Source organism: Marmota flaviventris, chromosome 8 (assembly GCF_047511675.1).
Source record: "Marmota flaviventris isolate mMarFla1 chromosome 8, mMarFla1.hap1, whole genome shotgun sequence".
Classification (NCBI taxonomy): Eukaryota; Metazoa; Chordata; class Mammalia; order Rodentia; family Sciuridae; genus Marmota; species Marmota flaviventris.
Genome location: NC_092505.1, coordinates 133,757,004 through 133,773,842, shown reverse-complemented (window position 1 = coordinate 133,773,842; position 16,839 = coordinate 133,757,004). Strand labels below are relative to the sequence as shown.

The window sequence follows — 16,839 nt, the reverse complement described above, 5'->3', positions numbered from 1 at the left end:
AGAATAAAGTCTTGGTTAGATGGTTAGCTAGAGTTCTCTATCCAGTCTGTAAATTGGTGGGTAGATCCTAGTTCTGCTTTGCCATCTCCTTCATCTGGACCTCAGCACTGTCTTTTGGCTAGTTGCCTCCCTCAACACTGGAGGTGGGGATCTATAACCAGATAGCCCCTTCAGCCCAATAGGCCTGGACCCTAGAGGGAATGGGTCGAGGCCTAACATCACTGTCACAGAGTGTTTCTGGGATATTATCAGTGGTTCTCAGTACTGGAGTGGGTAAGGAGGCTGGGGAAGGAAGGAGCCAAAGAATTTAGCCTGGACTGGAGAGCTCTACCTCCTCCACTCCCTACCCAGTGCATACCTCACTGCCTGTACCTCCTTCCTAACCTGACCTTTGCAATGCTATTCCTCTTTTCGGGAGCACCCTTTTTTTGTTCTCCTCTAAAAGCTGAGATAACACCTCCCCCAAGGAGCCATCAAGACCCAGGTCCCTCTCCTGGATCCCACACACTGTGCTACACACATTCCAGCACAGTTTACTCTTGAGTATTCCTTGCTTTCTCCATTTCCTGGGCAGGATTTCCCCTCCTTCCATGCTGGATCTTCTTGAGCAGCTGGTGACTGAGAGAGGAAACGGAACATAGAGCAGTCACACCCAGTGCATAGAAGATACCATGCCCAAGGCAACATAAAAGGCACTCCCTTCCTGATCAAAATTGGCCCGGAAATGAATAAACACCCAGTGAAAATCACCCTTCCAGCATTCCATGGTCAACACAGGACAGAACTGAAACGAAATACTCTCCACCTGAAGTCCATCCCATCTCCAGATGTTGGGAGAGATTTCTACCGATTGGGAGAAGACTTCACAAGCCCTCCTAAATCATCTGCCCACAGGTTTTTAGGGGGTAAAAATGAAGTGCCATCAATTGGTTCTCTGCTGCCACCATGTGGCCACATGGTGGATGACCTTCTAAGGCAGACAATCTTAATAGTGGGGTTCACAGAAGCACCCTTTCCTTCCTTCTTCCTTGGTTAGCTCTGCAGAAGGGGGCAGGCAAGGCTTGTGGGGAAAGTCTGCTAATAGTACAAGCGCTCCCCCAAGACTCACCATGCCTGGCCCATAACTGGTTTAGTAACTGCCCAATTACCCTGACATCTTGTCACCATGAACAAAGTGGCTAGCACTTTGTCCTCTTTGGGCTTTCGGTCTCCTGTGAACACTGTTCCAGAAAACTGGGTCCAGTTTCTTTTTCTAACCCAGAGATCACTTTAGTGGCAGCAGAGGTTTCTCTCCAACTCAGTATGACCCCATCGTACTGCAGCTTCAACTCTCTACTGCCAGACTTTTATCTGGAGGTTGAGAACCCCAGGTCTTATAAACTCTTCCAGCATCATGAAAAATGTTTTGTTTTGTCTTTTTAAACCAGGTACTTGCCTTTGCACATGATGGTTTCCTCTTTATTTGCCTGTAATTCTACCCTGATCCCCAAATAAGTAAACTGCATGATTATAGGTACCTATTATCCAGGTACACAGTTAGATAACTGTGACCCCTCCATCTCTGACATAGAGGCTGACTGTTGATAAGAACACTAGTAATGGAGGCTAGGGTTGTGGCTCAGTGGCAGAACGCTTGCCTCACATGCGTGAGGCACTGGGTTCGATCCTCAGCACCACATAAAAAGAGTAAGTAAATATAATAAAAATATTTAAAAAAAAAAAAAGAACACTAGTAACAATCAGGGACATCTGGACTGGCATCATTGTGTTCCCTGAGGCAGTGGGTTGGTGTAATAATCAGGAGCAAGGGGAAGAACAGAAGCTCAAAAGAGGCAGAAAAGAGATCTGGGCATATGTGTAGGATATGCAGCACTTATCAAACCTGGGGCTACTCCCCATGGACTTTGGAATCTGGGTAGGTGGCCTGCAGCCATGCTGATTTCAATCTGATCTAGTTTGGGGGCTGGGGATGTGGCTCAAATGGTAGCATGCTCGCCTGGCATGCGTGCGGCCTGGGTTCGATCCTCAGCACCACATACAAACAAAGATGTTGTGTCTGCCAATAACTAAAATATATATATATATATAAATTCTCTCTCTCTCTCTCTTAAAAAAAATAAAAGAACAGAACTATTTTCTCGAGGAACCACATCATCATTTAAAAAAAAAAAGTGATCTAGTCTGGAGCCAATGACAGAAGATATGTTGCCATTTCTTGGGAGAGGAATACAACTGTCCCACTGTATCCTTGGCTGATGCTACCTACAAAGACAAATTCTCCAACATGGGTTGGTTTTAAAGATAGTAAAATCTGGGCCAAACTCTCAGGGGCTGCAAAAGGATGCTTTTGATCACATTCAGTGGATGATTTTCTCCCAGAAACAATTCCTAGGCCTTTTGCTTCCCTGGCCAATGAGAAGTTGTAACAGAATGGGGAGAGCCCCAACAATAAAGATAAAGGCTTTTTGCACAGTGTCCTAGGCTCTGCCCCCAAAATTCTCAGAGTGAATGAGCCTTTACTACCAACCTCCTGGGATGTCCATGGAGTTTCATGCAGTTCTGGCCATGCCAGGCTAGGGAATAGGGTAACTGAGGAAGAACCAGTGCACCTAGTGACATCAGCTCTTATTAAGGCAGATGCATTCCTAGAGGCCCTGGAGGCCAAGTGGACCTCCTCTCAAATCCTCTAGCTCATTTTGGAGGCCATTCTGAGGAATGTGCTGGTTGAAGTAGGGGAACTGAGGCAGATAGCCCTTCATGGAAAGGCCTATAGGAAGAGGCCAGTGGCTACAGGGAGACTGAACTCTAAATTTGTGCCTCACCAAGAGCTCTCACCCACACCATAGCCCAGACTACCCCACTTGGGCCATCTTTATTTTACTCAGCTCAGCCCATGCTGATCTATAGCAGTCTATTAAGCAGTCACAGCCAGAGCTTTGTTGGGTGGTCCTTCAGGGCATGCAACTGGAGGGTCCACCTTAGAGAGGGAAGACAAGTGCAGAGGCAGACTGGGTACAGAGGGATGGTGCAGGGGCAAGGGTAGGACAGTAGGATGACTGAGAGCCTTTACATATGATGACTTCAGGTGAACCAAAACATCTGCAGCCAAGGGTCCAACTCTGAATGTGTGTAGCCTGATGCTAGTGCAAGGGCAGGAGGAGAGTGGCTTAAATATGCATGTGCTCCTGTATATGAAGAAATATGTGCAGAACTTAGGAGGAGAATCCAGTGTTTGTCCATGATAGTAGATGGGCAAAAAAAAAAAAAAAAGAATAATGACATGGCTGCAACAAGTGTCTTCCCCAAAGTACTTTAATGCACACACCAACCCATAGTCCCTGCCTGCTGGCTAGGCAAAAGCCACCCCCACCTGGAGGCTCCCATGGCTTTCCACACCCAGTGGGACTGGAAGGGCTGAGTCTGCACACATTCCCATCAGTAGGTGAGGGGTGTGAGGATGAAGAGGCGGTCTTCCTCTTTACGGATCCAGCGCATCAACTTATGGATGGCATTGACAGCTGATGCCTTAGTCCCCAGAGGGCTGTAGCACATGTAGAGCTCAAAGGCGCCTGTCACCTGGAGAAGGGGGCAAAAGGTGGTCATCTAAGATGGATAGCCCTTATGAACCCTACCCAGGACCTCCATGAAGCCCAGCCTAATGAGGGCCACCTTACCCAGGCTAGGAGGTTCTCGTTGGGGCCTGTGTAGTAGATGGTCTTGAGTGGGCGGGAGGCATTGTGGGCACGACTGTGCAGGTACTGGTAGAGGCCCAGCAACCGCTCCTGTTCCTCTTCACTGGTGTATGGGGCCTCAATCTCAGGACTGCAGATGAGGGAGTGGGTTCACAAAGGAATGACTTCTGTTGCCTTATCTGGAAATCTAGAAAATCTATTCCTAGACAGGGAGACTCCACCACATGTTCTACTCTCCAGATGTTCTCTAGGACAGGTTATAGTCATCATCTCCCCACTCCCTGGAAGACTTCCCAGGAGACTGGTGCTCTGCCCCCTCACACACCCAAGGTCATGGTATTGTTTTCTTTGGAGAGGCCAATTTGAGTTTAGGTGACTAAGAAGAATGATATGTCTGCAGTTGATAAAAGGTGTACTAGGAAATCCTCTGGGTAAAGGGAGGAGAGAAGCTGCCATATCTGCCCAGTTCCTTCCCTAGAGGAACAAGTGAGAGAAGACTCTGCATCCTGGATTGGACCAAAATGACCCCCTAGGGCAGAGTTGCTCTAGGGCAAGGGTCCTAGGAGACCTCTGTTCCAGCTTTCTTCCCTGTGTATATTGATCAATTTCAGGTCTTACAGGTAATGAAATAGGTGTATGCTGGTGGCATGATAGAAGTCTGGGCCCCTCGTACCACAGTAAAACAACTCTAGAATGCTGGTCCACTCCCAAAGGGGTTGTCAGCTTCAGAGCTACATCCTAGGGCTCAGGACCAACCAGCCTCCTCCTCCCCACATCCTTGTGTCCCTGAAGCAGTGTCCTCCCTCACCTGGTGAAGAGTCCTGAGCTCTTTGATTTATAGAGGAAGTGACGCAAATCAGGGATGCCCACTTGGGCAACGCTGTAGTAGGGTGTGCGCAGTGCCTCCCGCAGCGCGAGGTGAGCTCCGCGTTTGCGAAGGCGCTCCTGGAAGCGGCGGCGGCAGTCAGAGACAGCAAAAAAGTCCTCGCGGTCGGTGGAGACAAGTAGCAGGCAGAGGTCGGTGTCAGGCTCTAGGTAAGAGATGTGTGCGTGGAAGAAGCCAGCTGCATTGAATTTGGGCAGGCATACCGGCGTCCAGGCCTCACCCTCACGGAAGGACGAGGAGGAACTTATGAGATTGAAGAGCAGGTGCAGGTCGATGGGGTGCAGGAATTGGTCCTTGCGGCGCACGAGCGCCACCAGCTGGTTGCGGGCCACTAGGATGGAGAAGACAAGGCTGCGAGCACGTGCCTGTTGCAGGCTGGCACTCACCGCATCTCGAACGGTGGCGGCCAGGGGCAGGCACCGCGCCGCCCCCATTAGGAAGCTGGGGTCTCTAGCCATTAGCTGTAGCAGATTGTCGGTGATGCGCTCGGAGCCTGAAAGCAGGCGCCGCAGGTCGTAGTTCTGCTTCTGCTGGAAGATGTGGCTCAACTGTGCCCCAGTAAGAAGGCTCAGAATTTGGTAATAGATGTAGAGCAACTCTTGTGCCAACTCCTGTGCCGACTGCCGCGTTCGTGCCACTGCCACTAGCACCAGTGGGCTCCGGCGCACAAATACCACCTTGTAGCCATCTGAAGATGGGGACACAGTGTCAGCCTCAGGTCCTTTCCCAGAAGCCATCCTGATAGGCCTTACCCAGATCTGTGCTGCCTTTCAATTTCCACATCTTTTTCTCTCAGAGCTCTCTATATTCAGCTTCAGGATGAAACCACCACACTTTTTTTTTTTTTTCCATACTAGGGATTGAACCCAGAATGAATTCATCCATTCATTCATTCATTGAGACAGGGTTTCACTAAGTTACCAAGGATGGGCTCAGAATTTGCCGTTGTACTGTAATCCCAAATACCGGCAATTTGGTGAGTTCCACCAAATCCCTTGCTCTCTTTCTCTGCCTCTTGCTTCACAGATTCATTCCCTCAGAAACACAAGGTCTTCAGAAACAGAAAACATACATTCTTAAGGGAAATGCTAACTCAGCTGGGTGGGACTAAGGGCATCATTTTTTTTTTTTTTTTTTTTGTACTAGGGATTGAACCCAGAGGCACTTACACTGAGACACATCCCCAGCCCTTTTTAAGCTTAGGGCCTTGCTAATTTGCTGAGGTTGGCTTTGAAATTGTGATTCTCTGGCCTCTGCTTCCCAAGTCTCTGAGATTATAGGTGTGCACCACCATGCCCAGCTTTTTTTTTTTTTTTTTTTTCCTTAATCACCCCTGCCCTTCTAGCCAATTTTCACCTTTTTTCTATAATAAAGCTATGTCAAAGCCATCATTAGCCCTCACCGCAGCCCCATGAGACTGGCCATGTTGTTAACATATGTTCAGGTGAGGACCTTAAGGTTCAGAGAGGTGAATGGAGGGACTTGATCCTCAGCACACAGCACATCCCAACCCTCTAGTCTGTGGGGGTCCAAAACCTGCTATGAATTAAACCTGACCAGTGCAGCCTTCCCCACCACCCCGGGGCTTCAAGTGGCTCACCTGCGTGGATGGAGCGGATGGCATTCTTGTCTGCCTCCAGAAAGGATACTAGTGCCACCATGACACCCATTGTGCTGGAAAGCGCCTCCTCAGAGCCATAGCGAGAGTACACGGGTTTCCCTGCCTCACTCAGGACAAAGACATGCTTCTGGTGCAGGCGCCATGCCTCCGTAGCATCTTCTTCATCCCCCTCTGTTGTGCCCTCCCTTGAGGGCTCCGTGTCTGGTCTCCCAGTTGCCCCTGGGGGTTCCAGCCAGTCCTCAGAGCTTCCTGGCAGCATCTCCTCTTGTAGGTCTCGAGCCACACCTGTCAGCTGGGTGCTTAGCTCACTAAAGTCCTGGCTGATCTGGCGCATATCTGTAGGCAGTGATGGAGGACCCCCAGCACCCTCCTTAGGACTGTCCCCAGAAGCTGCCCCATCCTCTGATTCAGTCAGGTCCTCATAGGAACGGGCATGGACAAACATGGCACCCTCCTGCCCGGCACCTGTAGGCCAAAAGCACTGGTGCTTAGAAAGGGAACTGCTGGCAGACACTCTCTAACATGGTTACTCTAACATGACTTTCTGTCCTGATGGGGCCATGCCACTGTTCCTTCCTGCCATGCTCATGCTTCTCTGCAATTTAGAGCCCATTGTTTTCCTCTCATCACACTGGCAATAAGACCTAAATCCTCATGGCAGCAGTGGTGACTGGTATTTACCTACCTCTTTCATTCCCATATTAGGCCCCTTCCCTAAGAGACACTGATGCTGACCTTTGTCCATTTGCTCTTTGGACACCTCAACATGCCCCAACCTACCTCAGGAGCTCTGCAGTTATATCTTCATCTTACCTACAACCTTAGCACTCTATCATATGAGTCTCTGATTTCCTTTGGGACACTTGCCAATTATTTCCCTATCCAACTACAGTGGTAAGGTAGGAACCTGTTTGTTCACTGTTATATGCCTAGTACCCTGCCCTATGCCTAGAGCACCTCCCATACTCAGTGAATCTATTTCCCCTCCTGTCCCATTCAGGTCACAGTCCCTGACTGACTCCATAGCCTATGGTTTCCCCATGACAGAGACCACATCAGTCTTCCTTTATTAATTTGTTTTTCAGCACTGGGGATGGAACCCAGGGCCTTAGGCATGCTAGGCCAAGTGTTCTACCACAAAGCTACACTTTTAGTCCCCTTATTTTTCTTAAAGAGACACTATCTTACTATGTTGCCCAGTCTGGGCTCAAATTTGTGATCCTCCTGCCTTAGCCTCCCAAGTAGCTGGGACTATAGGTGTGGTGCCACTGTGCCTGGTTCCTTTACTGATTTTCTTTTCTTTCTTTCTTTTTTTTTTTTTGGTGGTTCTGGGAATTGAACCCAGAGCCTTGTGCATGCACGGCAAGCATTCTACCAACTGAGCTATATCTCCAGCCCCCTTTACTGATATTTTTGCCAAAGTAGTTATAAATTCAGCACCATACAAGGCATTGGTAATATGAATGCCCTGTGCTCAAAGAGCTCACAATCTTGTTGGAGAGAGAGGGTAAACACATGCCGAAAATTACAAAATGACTAGTGTCCTGTACAGGGCAGGCCTAATTTGTGAGGAGGAGACATTTAAACCTGAGAGCTAAGGAAGGGAAAAGGTTCCAAGATCCTGTAGACAAAAACAGAAGGATAGCCAGACTAGCAGCCCAAGAGCACAGGATGAACAGCACAACATGAAATGGAGAGGAAGACCAGATGTAAACTTAGTCTGGCTCCCTGCAATATCACTAGGATGAATACCCAATGAATGAATGAACAAATAATGAATGGTAGGAAAGAAAGAGTGGAAGAGCCAGAAGCTGACTGTTCCAGCTGTCAGGTGATGGGGGCTACTCACTCTGCCCATACCTGGTTCCATTCCCTGGGCCAGTCCTGGTGTGGGACTCTCTGCTCTCTCCACACTCTGTCCATCAGAAGGAGCCAATGTGCCATCAGGGCATTCACTACTTTTCTTCCTCTGCATATCAGCAGCCATCCTTTGGGCTTTCTGTGGGATAAACAAAATAAAGGAGGATAGGGAGAATGTGCAATTTGTAGAGTCACTGATGTAATTAACAGTGTGAAAAAGTGTCCCTTACCAGGACCCTAAATCCCTGAAAAATATTTTCTTCTAAAAATTAAGTATCACATTTCTTTTCTGATTATAAAAGGAAGACAAATTTATTGTAGAAAACTTGGAAAAGGCCAGGTGTGGTGGCACACTCCTGTAATTTCATCTACCCAGGAGGCTGAGACAGGAGGATTATAAGTATGAGGTCAGCCTAGGCAATTTAGCAAGATCCTCTCTAAAAACAGAAAATAAAGCTGATGTGGTGATGCTGGCCTGTAATCCCAGTGGCTCAGAAGGCTGATGCAGCTGCATGAGGTGGTGCACACCAGTAATCCCAGCAACTCAGGAGGCTGAGGCAGGAGGATCACGAGTTCAAAGCCAGCCTCAGCAATAGCGAGGCAGAAGGATGAATACCCAATGAATGAGTGAACAAATAATGAATGGTGGGAAAGAAAGAGTGGAAGAGCCAGAGGCTGACTGTTCCAGCAACTAAGCAACTCAGCGAGACCCTGTCTCTAAATAAAATACAAAATAGAGCTGGGGATATGGCTCAATGGCTGAGTGCCCTTGAGTTCAATCCCTGGTACCCACCCCCCCCCAAAAAAAATACACATTAAATGCAATTTCTTTTCTTTCTTTTTTTTCAGTGTTGAGGATCAAACCAAGGGCCCTATCACTGAGGTACATCCCCAGCCCTAAATGTAAACATTTTAACAGACTGAAAACAGGGGCTAAAACTTACTGGGTGTCAGGGCAGTGTGCTAAGAAGTTTATATGGATTGAGTTATGTAATCCTGAGCACTCCTCTGTGAGGGAAGTGCTTTTATCAAGCTAGCTCCATAGATGAAAGAACTGAAGCTGAGAGTTTAAGCAGCTTGTTTAATGTTACTACAAGAAAGAAGCCCTGCATATGGGAACTAAAACAATTCTATACCTTCATATTTTTGCCTCCATGTTCTGCCATGAACATATATTTCTCCATTAAACACAAAATTGAAGCTGGGAGCAGTGGCCCACACCTGTAATCCCAGCAGATTAGCGGGGCTGAGACAGGAAGATCGCGAGTTCAAAGCCAGCCTCAGCAATAGCAATGTGCTAAGCAACTCAGTGAGAGTCTGTCCCTAAATAAAATACAAAACAGGGCTGGGGAGGCTGAGGCAGGAGAATTGCGAGTTCAAAGCCAGCCTCAGCAACTTAGTGAGGCCCTAAGCAACTAAGTAAGACCCTGTCTCTAAATAATATACAAAAAACGGGCTGGGAATGTAGCTCAGTGATTGGGTGCCTCTGGGTTCAATCCCCAGTACCAAAAAAAAATTTCAGTTGACGGTCTGGGGTTGTGGCTCAGCAGTAGAGCGCTTGCCTAACAAGTGCAAAGCCCTGAGTTCGATCCTCAGCACCACATAAAAATAAATAATTTGTCCAACTACAACTAAAAAAAAAAAATTAAGTTAACAAAGAGTTCTTTTTGCATATTTTATTTATTTAAATATTTTAAAAATTGTATATGGACGCAATAGCTTTATTTTATTTATCTATTTTTATGTAGTGCTGAGGATAGAACCCAGTGCCTACATGTATTGGCAGGCACTTTATCACTGAGCCACAACCCTAGCCCCCTTTTTGCATATTTTAGTGCTTGCAGAAAAAGAAGTAAGACACAGCTAACAGGCTTTGCTTCAGGTTGGAACTCTTCTTTTCTCTGAATATTATTTTGTACTTCTTTTTTTTTTTTGAGAATTTTAATATTTATTTTTTAGTTTTTGGTGGACACAACATCTTTGTTTGTATGTGGTGCTGAGGATTGAACCCGGGCCGCATGCATGCCAGGCGAGCGCGCTACCGCTTGAGCCACATCCCCAGCCCTATTTTGTACTTCTTGAATTTGGCAAAAGGAATTCCCTTACCAGTAGCAGGGTGTGGGGTTGTAGCTCAGAGGCAGAGCACTTGCCTAGCATATACAAGGCCCTGGGTTCAATCCCCAGCACCACATACAAAAAATAAGTAAACAAAAACAACTACAGGGGCTGGGGTTGTGGCTCAGTGGTAAACCACTTACCTAGCATGTGTGAGGCACTGAGTTCGATTCTCAGCACCACATATAAATAAATAAAATAAAGGTCCATTGACAACTAAAATATATATATATATATATATAAAAAAGAAAACTAGAGATGTGAGAATTCTCTATGCCAATTTGATGGCCAGGACAGATTTAACATGATCTTCTGGTCTTACCACAGCTTCAAGGCCAGGTAGAGGACACCTCTAGTAGATATAGGGGGAATCAGCTTTATCAGCAGATGACCTTATCTTCCACTTCACTGAAAGACTTGTCACCAGGAAAAAACTTCTGTAGACTACCACCATCATCTTGTCTCATCTGCCAGACTCTGCCTTTCTGTCTTTCTTTTGTTCTTGAGGGACTTTTATTTTTATTTACTTATATTTGGTGCTAAGGATCAAACCCAGTGCCTCAAACATGCTAGGCAAGCGCTCTACCATTGAGCTACAACCCTAGCCCCAATTCTGCCTTTCTTTTTCTTTTAAAGATATGTTGTTCACACTCCCCTGTGGCTAATTCCAGTCCTTCTTGCTTAAAAGAAAGATAGACATAGCTTTTTAACATTCATGCTCGTTCTCTCCCTCACCCCACCTCTCCCTGTCTTGGATCTTCCAGCTTTTTTTATCTTCAAAACGCCCTTCCTTAGATATATTTTCTTTGTGATAATTCATTGAGCTGTACAGATGGTCTTCAATTTTATGATGGTAGGAAAATAACATTAATTGAGTAGAAACCATACTTTTTATTTTCCCCCTTCAGTATTGTGGATTGAACATGGGGTGTTCTACCACTGAGCTACATTCCCAACCCCCCTTTTTAAAATATATTTTGTAAATTGTAGATGGACACACTACCTTTATTTTATTTATTTATCTTTATGTAATGCTGAGGATGGAACCCAGGGCCTCACATGTGCTAGACAAGCACTATACCACTAAGCTATAACCCCAGCTCTCCCAGCCCTTTTTATTTCTAATTTTGAGTTAGGATCTCACTAAGTTGCTCAGGCTGACCTCAAACTTACCATCCTCCTGCCTCAACTTCTGGAGTTGCTGAGATTAAAGGTGTGTGCCGCTATGCTCAAATAAAAGCTTAATTTTTTTCTTTATACAAAATCTATCTGGGTCTGATAGAAATTCAGAGTAGCTCCCTTCCAAGCAATGATACAGACTACAGGCATCTTACAATTCTGTTCTTTGGAGCTATATCCCCAGTCCCTGGCCTTGAATTTTTAAAAAAAATATATTTTTATAGTTGTAGATGGACAGAATGCCTTCATTTTATTGTTTGTATTTTTATGTGGTGCTAAGGATCAAACCCAGTGCCTCAAGCATGACAGGCAAGCACTCCACCACTGAGCTACAGCCCCAGCCCTGGCTTTAAATTTTTGATCCTCCAATCTCCCAAGTCAGTAAGATTATAGGCATGTGCCACCATGCCCAGTCACTTAATGATTTTTTTTTTAATCAATTCTATTTGTAATGTGAGACTGCTCACACTCACTCAGCAAGAAAGTCAATTTCCTCCCAGGCATGGTGTGCATACCTGTAAACCCAGTGGCTCTGGAGGCTGAGGCAGGAGGATCACAAATTTGAGGACAGCCTCAGCAATTTAGTGAGGTCCTAAGCGACTTAATGAGACCATGTCTCAAAATAAAAAGGCTGATGGGGCTGGGGCTGGGGCTCAGTGTTAAGAGTGCTCTCCTAGCATGTGCGAAGCCCTGAGTTTGATCCTCAGCACCCCGTAAAAATAAGTAAATAAAATAAAGGCATTGTGTCCAACTACACCTAAAAAATAAATATTAAAAAAAAAGGGGGCTGGGGATGTGGCTCAGTTCTTAAGCACCCCAGTTCAATCCCTGGAATCAAAAAAACAAAGCAAACCAATTTCCTCATAGGGGTGTAAAAGGCCTCATCCCATATGCCCTCACTTCTGTACTTTTAAATTTTTTTGGTGGGTTGGGGTTGTGGCTCAGTGATAGAGCGCTCACCTAGCACATGTGAGGCCCTGGATTCGATCCTCAGCACCACATAAAAATAAATAAAGGTATTGTGTCCAACTACAACTAAAAAATATTATTTGGTACTGGGAATTAAACCAGCCCTTTTCATTTATTTATTTTTGAGACAGGAACTCTTTAAATTACCAAGGCTGGCCTCAAACATGCAATCCTTCCTGCTCAGCCTTCTGAATTGCTGTGATTACAGGTGTGTGGACTGCACCCAGCTTCTCCTTTACTTCTTTGACCTTATCTCCTACCTTTTCTCCCAACTATTTCTGCCTTAGTCCAGCCATAGTGGCTTTTCCTAAATATCCTGAGCATTCCTTTATTTCAGACTTTGCCTTTGCTGAACTTCCTCCCTGTGCATATTTCCCTGTCTGGGCTAGTACATTATTCACTGTTCCTCACTTCCTTCAGATTGCTGCTCAGTATTACATTATCAGAGAGGCCTTTCTGCAATATCCCTGCTCACCCTGGTTTATTTCTCAGGACTGAAGGTCCCCCTGTGGCTTGCTACAAATTTCAGGTGATTAGAGCCACATGCAGGAGGAGCTTAATCAACATTTGCTAGATAAACATCTTTGAAAGGGAGGCAGTGCAAGATCTGTGAACACCTAGATCCAGCACTTGCTACAAGGAGGCAAAAAACAATCAAACAAATAAACCAACTCAGTCTGTAGAAGACTTTTCTTTGGTGATAGTCAAATATTCAGGAACAATGGCTCTGCAATTAGAGGAACTTGGATTTACAGTTCTGTTTTCTCATCTATAAAATGGAGATTTAAAGAAAAAAATGGAGATAATTCTGGCATACATCTGTAATCCCAGGTAATTGGGAGTCTGTGGCAGGAGGATTGCAAGTTTGAGATCAGTCTGAGTGATTTTTTGAAACTCTATCTCTAAATAAAAATATAAATAAAAAGGACTGAGGATGTAACTCAGCAAGCAGTAGAGCACCTCTTCATTCCGTCCTCAGTAAAAAAACAAAAAAATTAAATTAAAAATGGTGATAATAATACTACTGATTCATTGGGACATAGAAGATAATATATGTAATCTAATTACCTTAGTATACAATTATTTTGACATATCATACATTTGAATCTAATAGGGTATGAATTCTCATTTTTCCATTGCAGGATTCTCAATATTTTTTAAATAATTTTTAAATTTATATATGACAGAGGAATTCATATTACACATGTAGAGCACAAATTTTTCATATCTCTGGTTGTCTCAATATTAAGAAGTAAACTCTCTCAAAATTAATAAATTTAAATAAAACCTCAAAAAAATAATAATTACATTAGTATAGAGTAGGCATTTATATGCGTACTGCTGTCATTTAGTACATCATGATTATTTTTACTTTGCATTCAGACCATGTATAACAGTACTCACACACAGATCCAGTGGTCTCTGAAATGTAAATCAGTCCTTTATGAGTTTGCTCAGCCAGACAGGGGCCCTGGATGAATGGCCTGGGGAAGCATGCATCTGATCTTATGAAGTCAGGTGGGCTCTAGCCTGAAATGACCCACCTGTCAGATCAGGCTATTTACAAGTGTTAGAGTTGAAAAACAGATGACTAGCTCTTTGCTGCTCCTAGAAGTCTCTGCCATGTTTAACTGGCCCTGCACTGTGGCCTTGAACTTCTGGTTCAAAGATCCAAACAAGGTCTACAGCAGTTTAATCCTATCCTGAGAACCCATTCCCCACTGATCCCTTGTAGGCTTCAGCTGACTAAACCCAGTATGTCTGACTGTACCCAGCATCCTAGCATGGTACCTGCATGGGGAAGAGAGGAGAGTCAACTGTCTAGGGGTAATAGGTGCTTCTTTTTTATTTTTATTTTTGGTACCAGGGATAGAACCCAGGGGCATTTAACCATTGAGTTGGGATCCCCAACACCCCCCTTTTTTCAAACAATGTTTTTTTTTAAGAACTTTTTTAATAACAAAGACTTCCTTCTTTTTTTTTTTTTAATTTTTTGTAGTTGTAGATGGCCAGAATGCCTTTATTTTATTTGTTTATTTTTATGTGGTGCTGAGGATCAAACCCAGTGCCTTATGCATGCCAGGCAAGTGTTCTGCCACTGAGCTACAGCCCCAGCCCCCAAATATATATATTTTTTTAATTTTTTAATATTTATTTTGTAGTTTTCAGCGGATACAACATCTTTGTTTGTATGTGGTGCTGAGGATCGAACCCGGGCCGCACGCATGCCAGGCGAGCGCGCTACCGCTTGAGCCACATCCCCAGCCCCCAAATATTTTTTTTTAATATTTATTTTTTAGTTGTAGTTGGACACAATAACTTTATTTTATTTACTTATTTTTATGTGGTGCTGAGGATCAAACCCAGTGCCTCACACAGGCTAGGCCAAGTGCTCTACTGCTGAGCCACAACCCCAGCCCCAAGAATCCTTTTTTTTAACTTTATTTTGTTTATTTTTTTATGTGGTGCTAAGGCTTGAATCCAGTGCCTCACATGTGCTAAGCAAGCACTCTACCACTGAAGCTAAACCCCAGCCCCCCCAGCCCCTTTTTATTTTTTATTTTGAGACAGGGTCTCACTAAGTTGCTTAGGGCCTTGCTAAATTGCTGTGGATGGCTTGAACTTGTGATCCTCCTGCCTCAGTGGCCAGAGTTGCTGCAATTATAGAGGTGTGCGACCACACCCACTAGTGAGTACCTCTTTCACCACAGTCCCCCTGCCATGTGAGATCATGTAGCATCTCAGTTTCTCCAAGATCAATCTGGGGTTCCGCCAGAAAGCCTGATGGAGCAAATAGCTTTTTGAATACTTATCTTGGAAATTCAGGCAGAAAAGCTCAGTGAATCACACAAAACCCACCCCAACCCCCAAAAGACCCATAATCTGTGCAAGGAAGCTGCTGGGAGGTTCAGCCTGAATCAGTTAGGCAAGATCTTTCAGAACCAGCCCAGATGTCTTTACCAGGCAGCCCGTCTAGATATCCCCAGGACTTGCTACTTTTCCTAGAAGTCCCTTGCAGGGCTTGTAAGCAAAGTAACCAAACAGGTTGGTGCAATCAGCCCTTCTACTGTGCCTGGGGTGGGCCTTGCAAGAGCTCCTCCCTACTGGTTCCTAATCACCTTGCTCCCTTTTCCTACTTGGATAGTGCTTGTTTCACCCCACCTTCACCCTTTGGAGAGTGGGTTTTATCTGGGAGGGAGTTGCCAGGATGAAGGACGTGTAGAGACAGGGTCCTACTAAGACTGTGCTGTGGCTGCTTCAGCAAGATACTTACTCTAAGCTTAAAGACTAGCCTGGAACTTGTCACTTCTGGCGGCCACTCCCCTCCTTGACAAAGGCTGCTCACACTTCTCAAGCGAACTGGAGCCTAGAAAGGGTGCTTCAGTACAAGTGGCAGCCCAGTTACCTAGCCAGGGCGCCCTTGAGAACAAAGTCCTGAGCCCTAAGACCCTTCCAGGAGCTCCAGAACACTTGCGTTGCTTTTTGAGAGGACTTTGAGGGTCAAATATACGTGCATTGGTAGATGTGAGTACTATTTCACCCTCTTGGCCAAAGGATGGGTTCCAGGCCTCTTTTTTTTGTATTCCCCAGCTATGGGCCAGCCGGCATAGGGACCCCAGGAAGACCCACTTTCCTAACACAGACGGTGCTCAGGGTTGCTGGGACCCTAGTCTTCAAGTCCCTCCCTCCAAAGATGACAGCTCTCCTGCTTCTCAGCGACCCCAGGCCACGTGGGTTGGCAGTCGGACTCACCTGTTTTTTTGGGGGGGAAACCAGGACGCACAGAGGGTGCCAGTCACTGCCCTCTGCCGGACCCCCGGAGGGGTGTAGGTGTCCGGCCGGGCCAGGCCCGGGGGCGCAGTTTCGCGGGGCCACGTCCCCTTGCGGACACACACATGGCAACAGTTCGGCACCGATTTCCCCTTGCCGCCCCTCACCCGGCCTCTGGCGCAGGAAGGCAGCCTTCGCTGGCCTCTCGCCGAGGAGGCCCGGTTCCAGTCGCTTGGCCCGACCCAGCCCGCCCCCCTGGTGCATTGTGGGAAATGTAGTCTGTAGGCGGCACGGCCCGAGCGGTTCGGCTCTCCAGAGCCCAAAAGAGTCGGGGGCGGGACCTGACCCAGATCCGGGTTTGTCTCACCCGGCGCCTCCTTCTCCAGCGTCTCGGAGGCCCGGGAGCACCCTCTACCCATCTGCCGTCCCCGAGGTCAAAAGCCCTGCGACTGCTGCAGATCTGTACTCTTTCGACCCTTGGCCCAAACTAATGACAGGTTTCATTCAAGAGAGAGGAAGTAACGTTGACGTTGTTTCCCCGACATATTGTGGAAGGACACTGCAAGTTTGGGGTGCTGGATAAATATTAGTGAGTTTACAGTAGCTGTAAAGGATGTGAGCATGCGCAAAAGCCGCACTAATCGTTTTTAATTTATGAGACTCTAGAACAGGTAGTTCTTAACTGTGCACACTGAATGACCTGGGGAGCTTTTAAAAAACACTAATATTTCAACACTACTCCTAGA

The 16,839-nt window shown here is 46.1% G+C and overlaps 1 protein-coding gene across 1 annotated transcript; it reads right to left on the bottom strand.

Moving 5' to 3' along the window:
- Positions 1-3,294: 3,294 nt before the first annotated feature.
- Positions 3,295-16,336, bottom strand: Mon1a (MON1 homolog A, secretory trafficking associated). Its single transcript, XM_071615700.1, has 6 exons — positions 16,076-16,336; positions 8,060-8,198; positions 6,179-6,664; positions 4,501-5,266; positions 3,675-3,822; positions 3,295-3,576 (listed from the first exon to the last, which is right to left on the bottom strand). The coding sequence occupies exons 2-6, from the start codon at positions 8,184-8,186 to the stop codon at positions 3,436-3,438; spliced, it is 1,668 nt and encodes a 555-aa protein (XP_071471801.1). The 5' UTR covers positions 8,187-8,198; positions 16,076-16,336; the 3' UTR covers positions 3,295-3,435.
- Between the last annotated feature and the right edge of the window lie 503 nt (positions 16,337-16,839).

Bases quoted from the DNA above. Each gene is read 5' to 3' on its own strand.
- Mon1a (XM_071615700.1), bottom strand. From the start codon at position 8,186: ATGGCTGCTGATATGCAGAGGAAGAAAAGTAGTGAATGCCCTGATGGC. The intron at 6,665-8,059 runs GTATGGGCAGAG...TTTGGCCTACAG, and splicing joins GGCCCAGGGAATGGAACCAG to GTGCCGGGCAGGAGGGTGCC. The intron at 5,267-6,178 runs GTGAGCCACTTG...CCCCATCTTCAG, and splicing joins CATCCGCTCCATCCACGCAG to ATGGCTACAAGGTGGTATTT.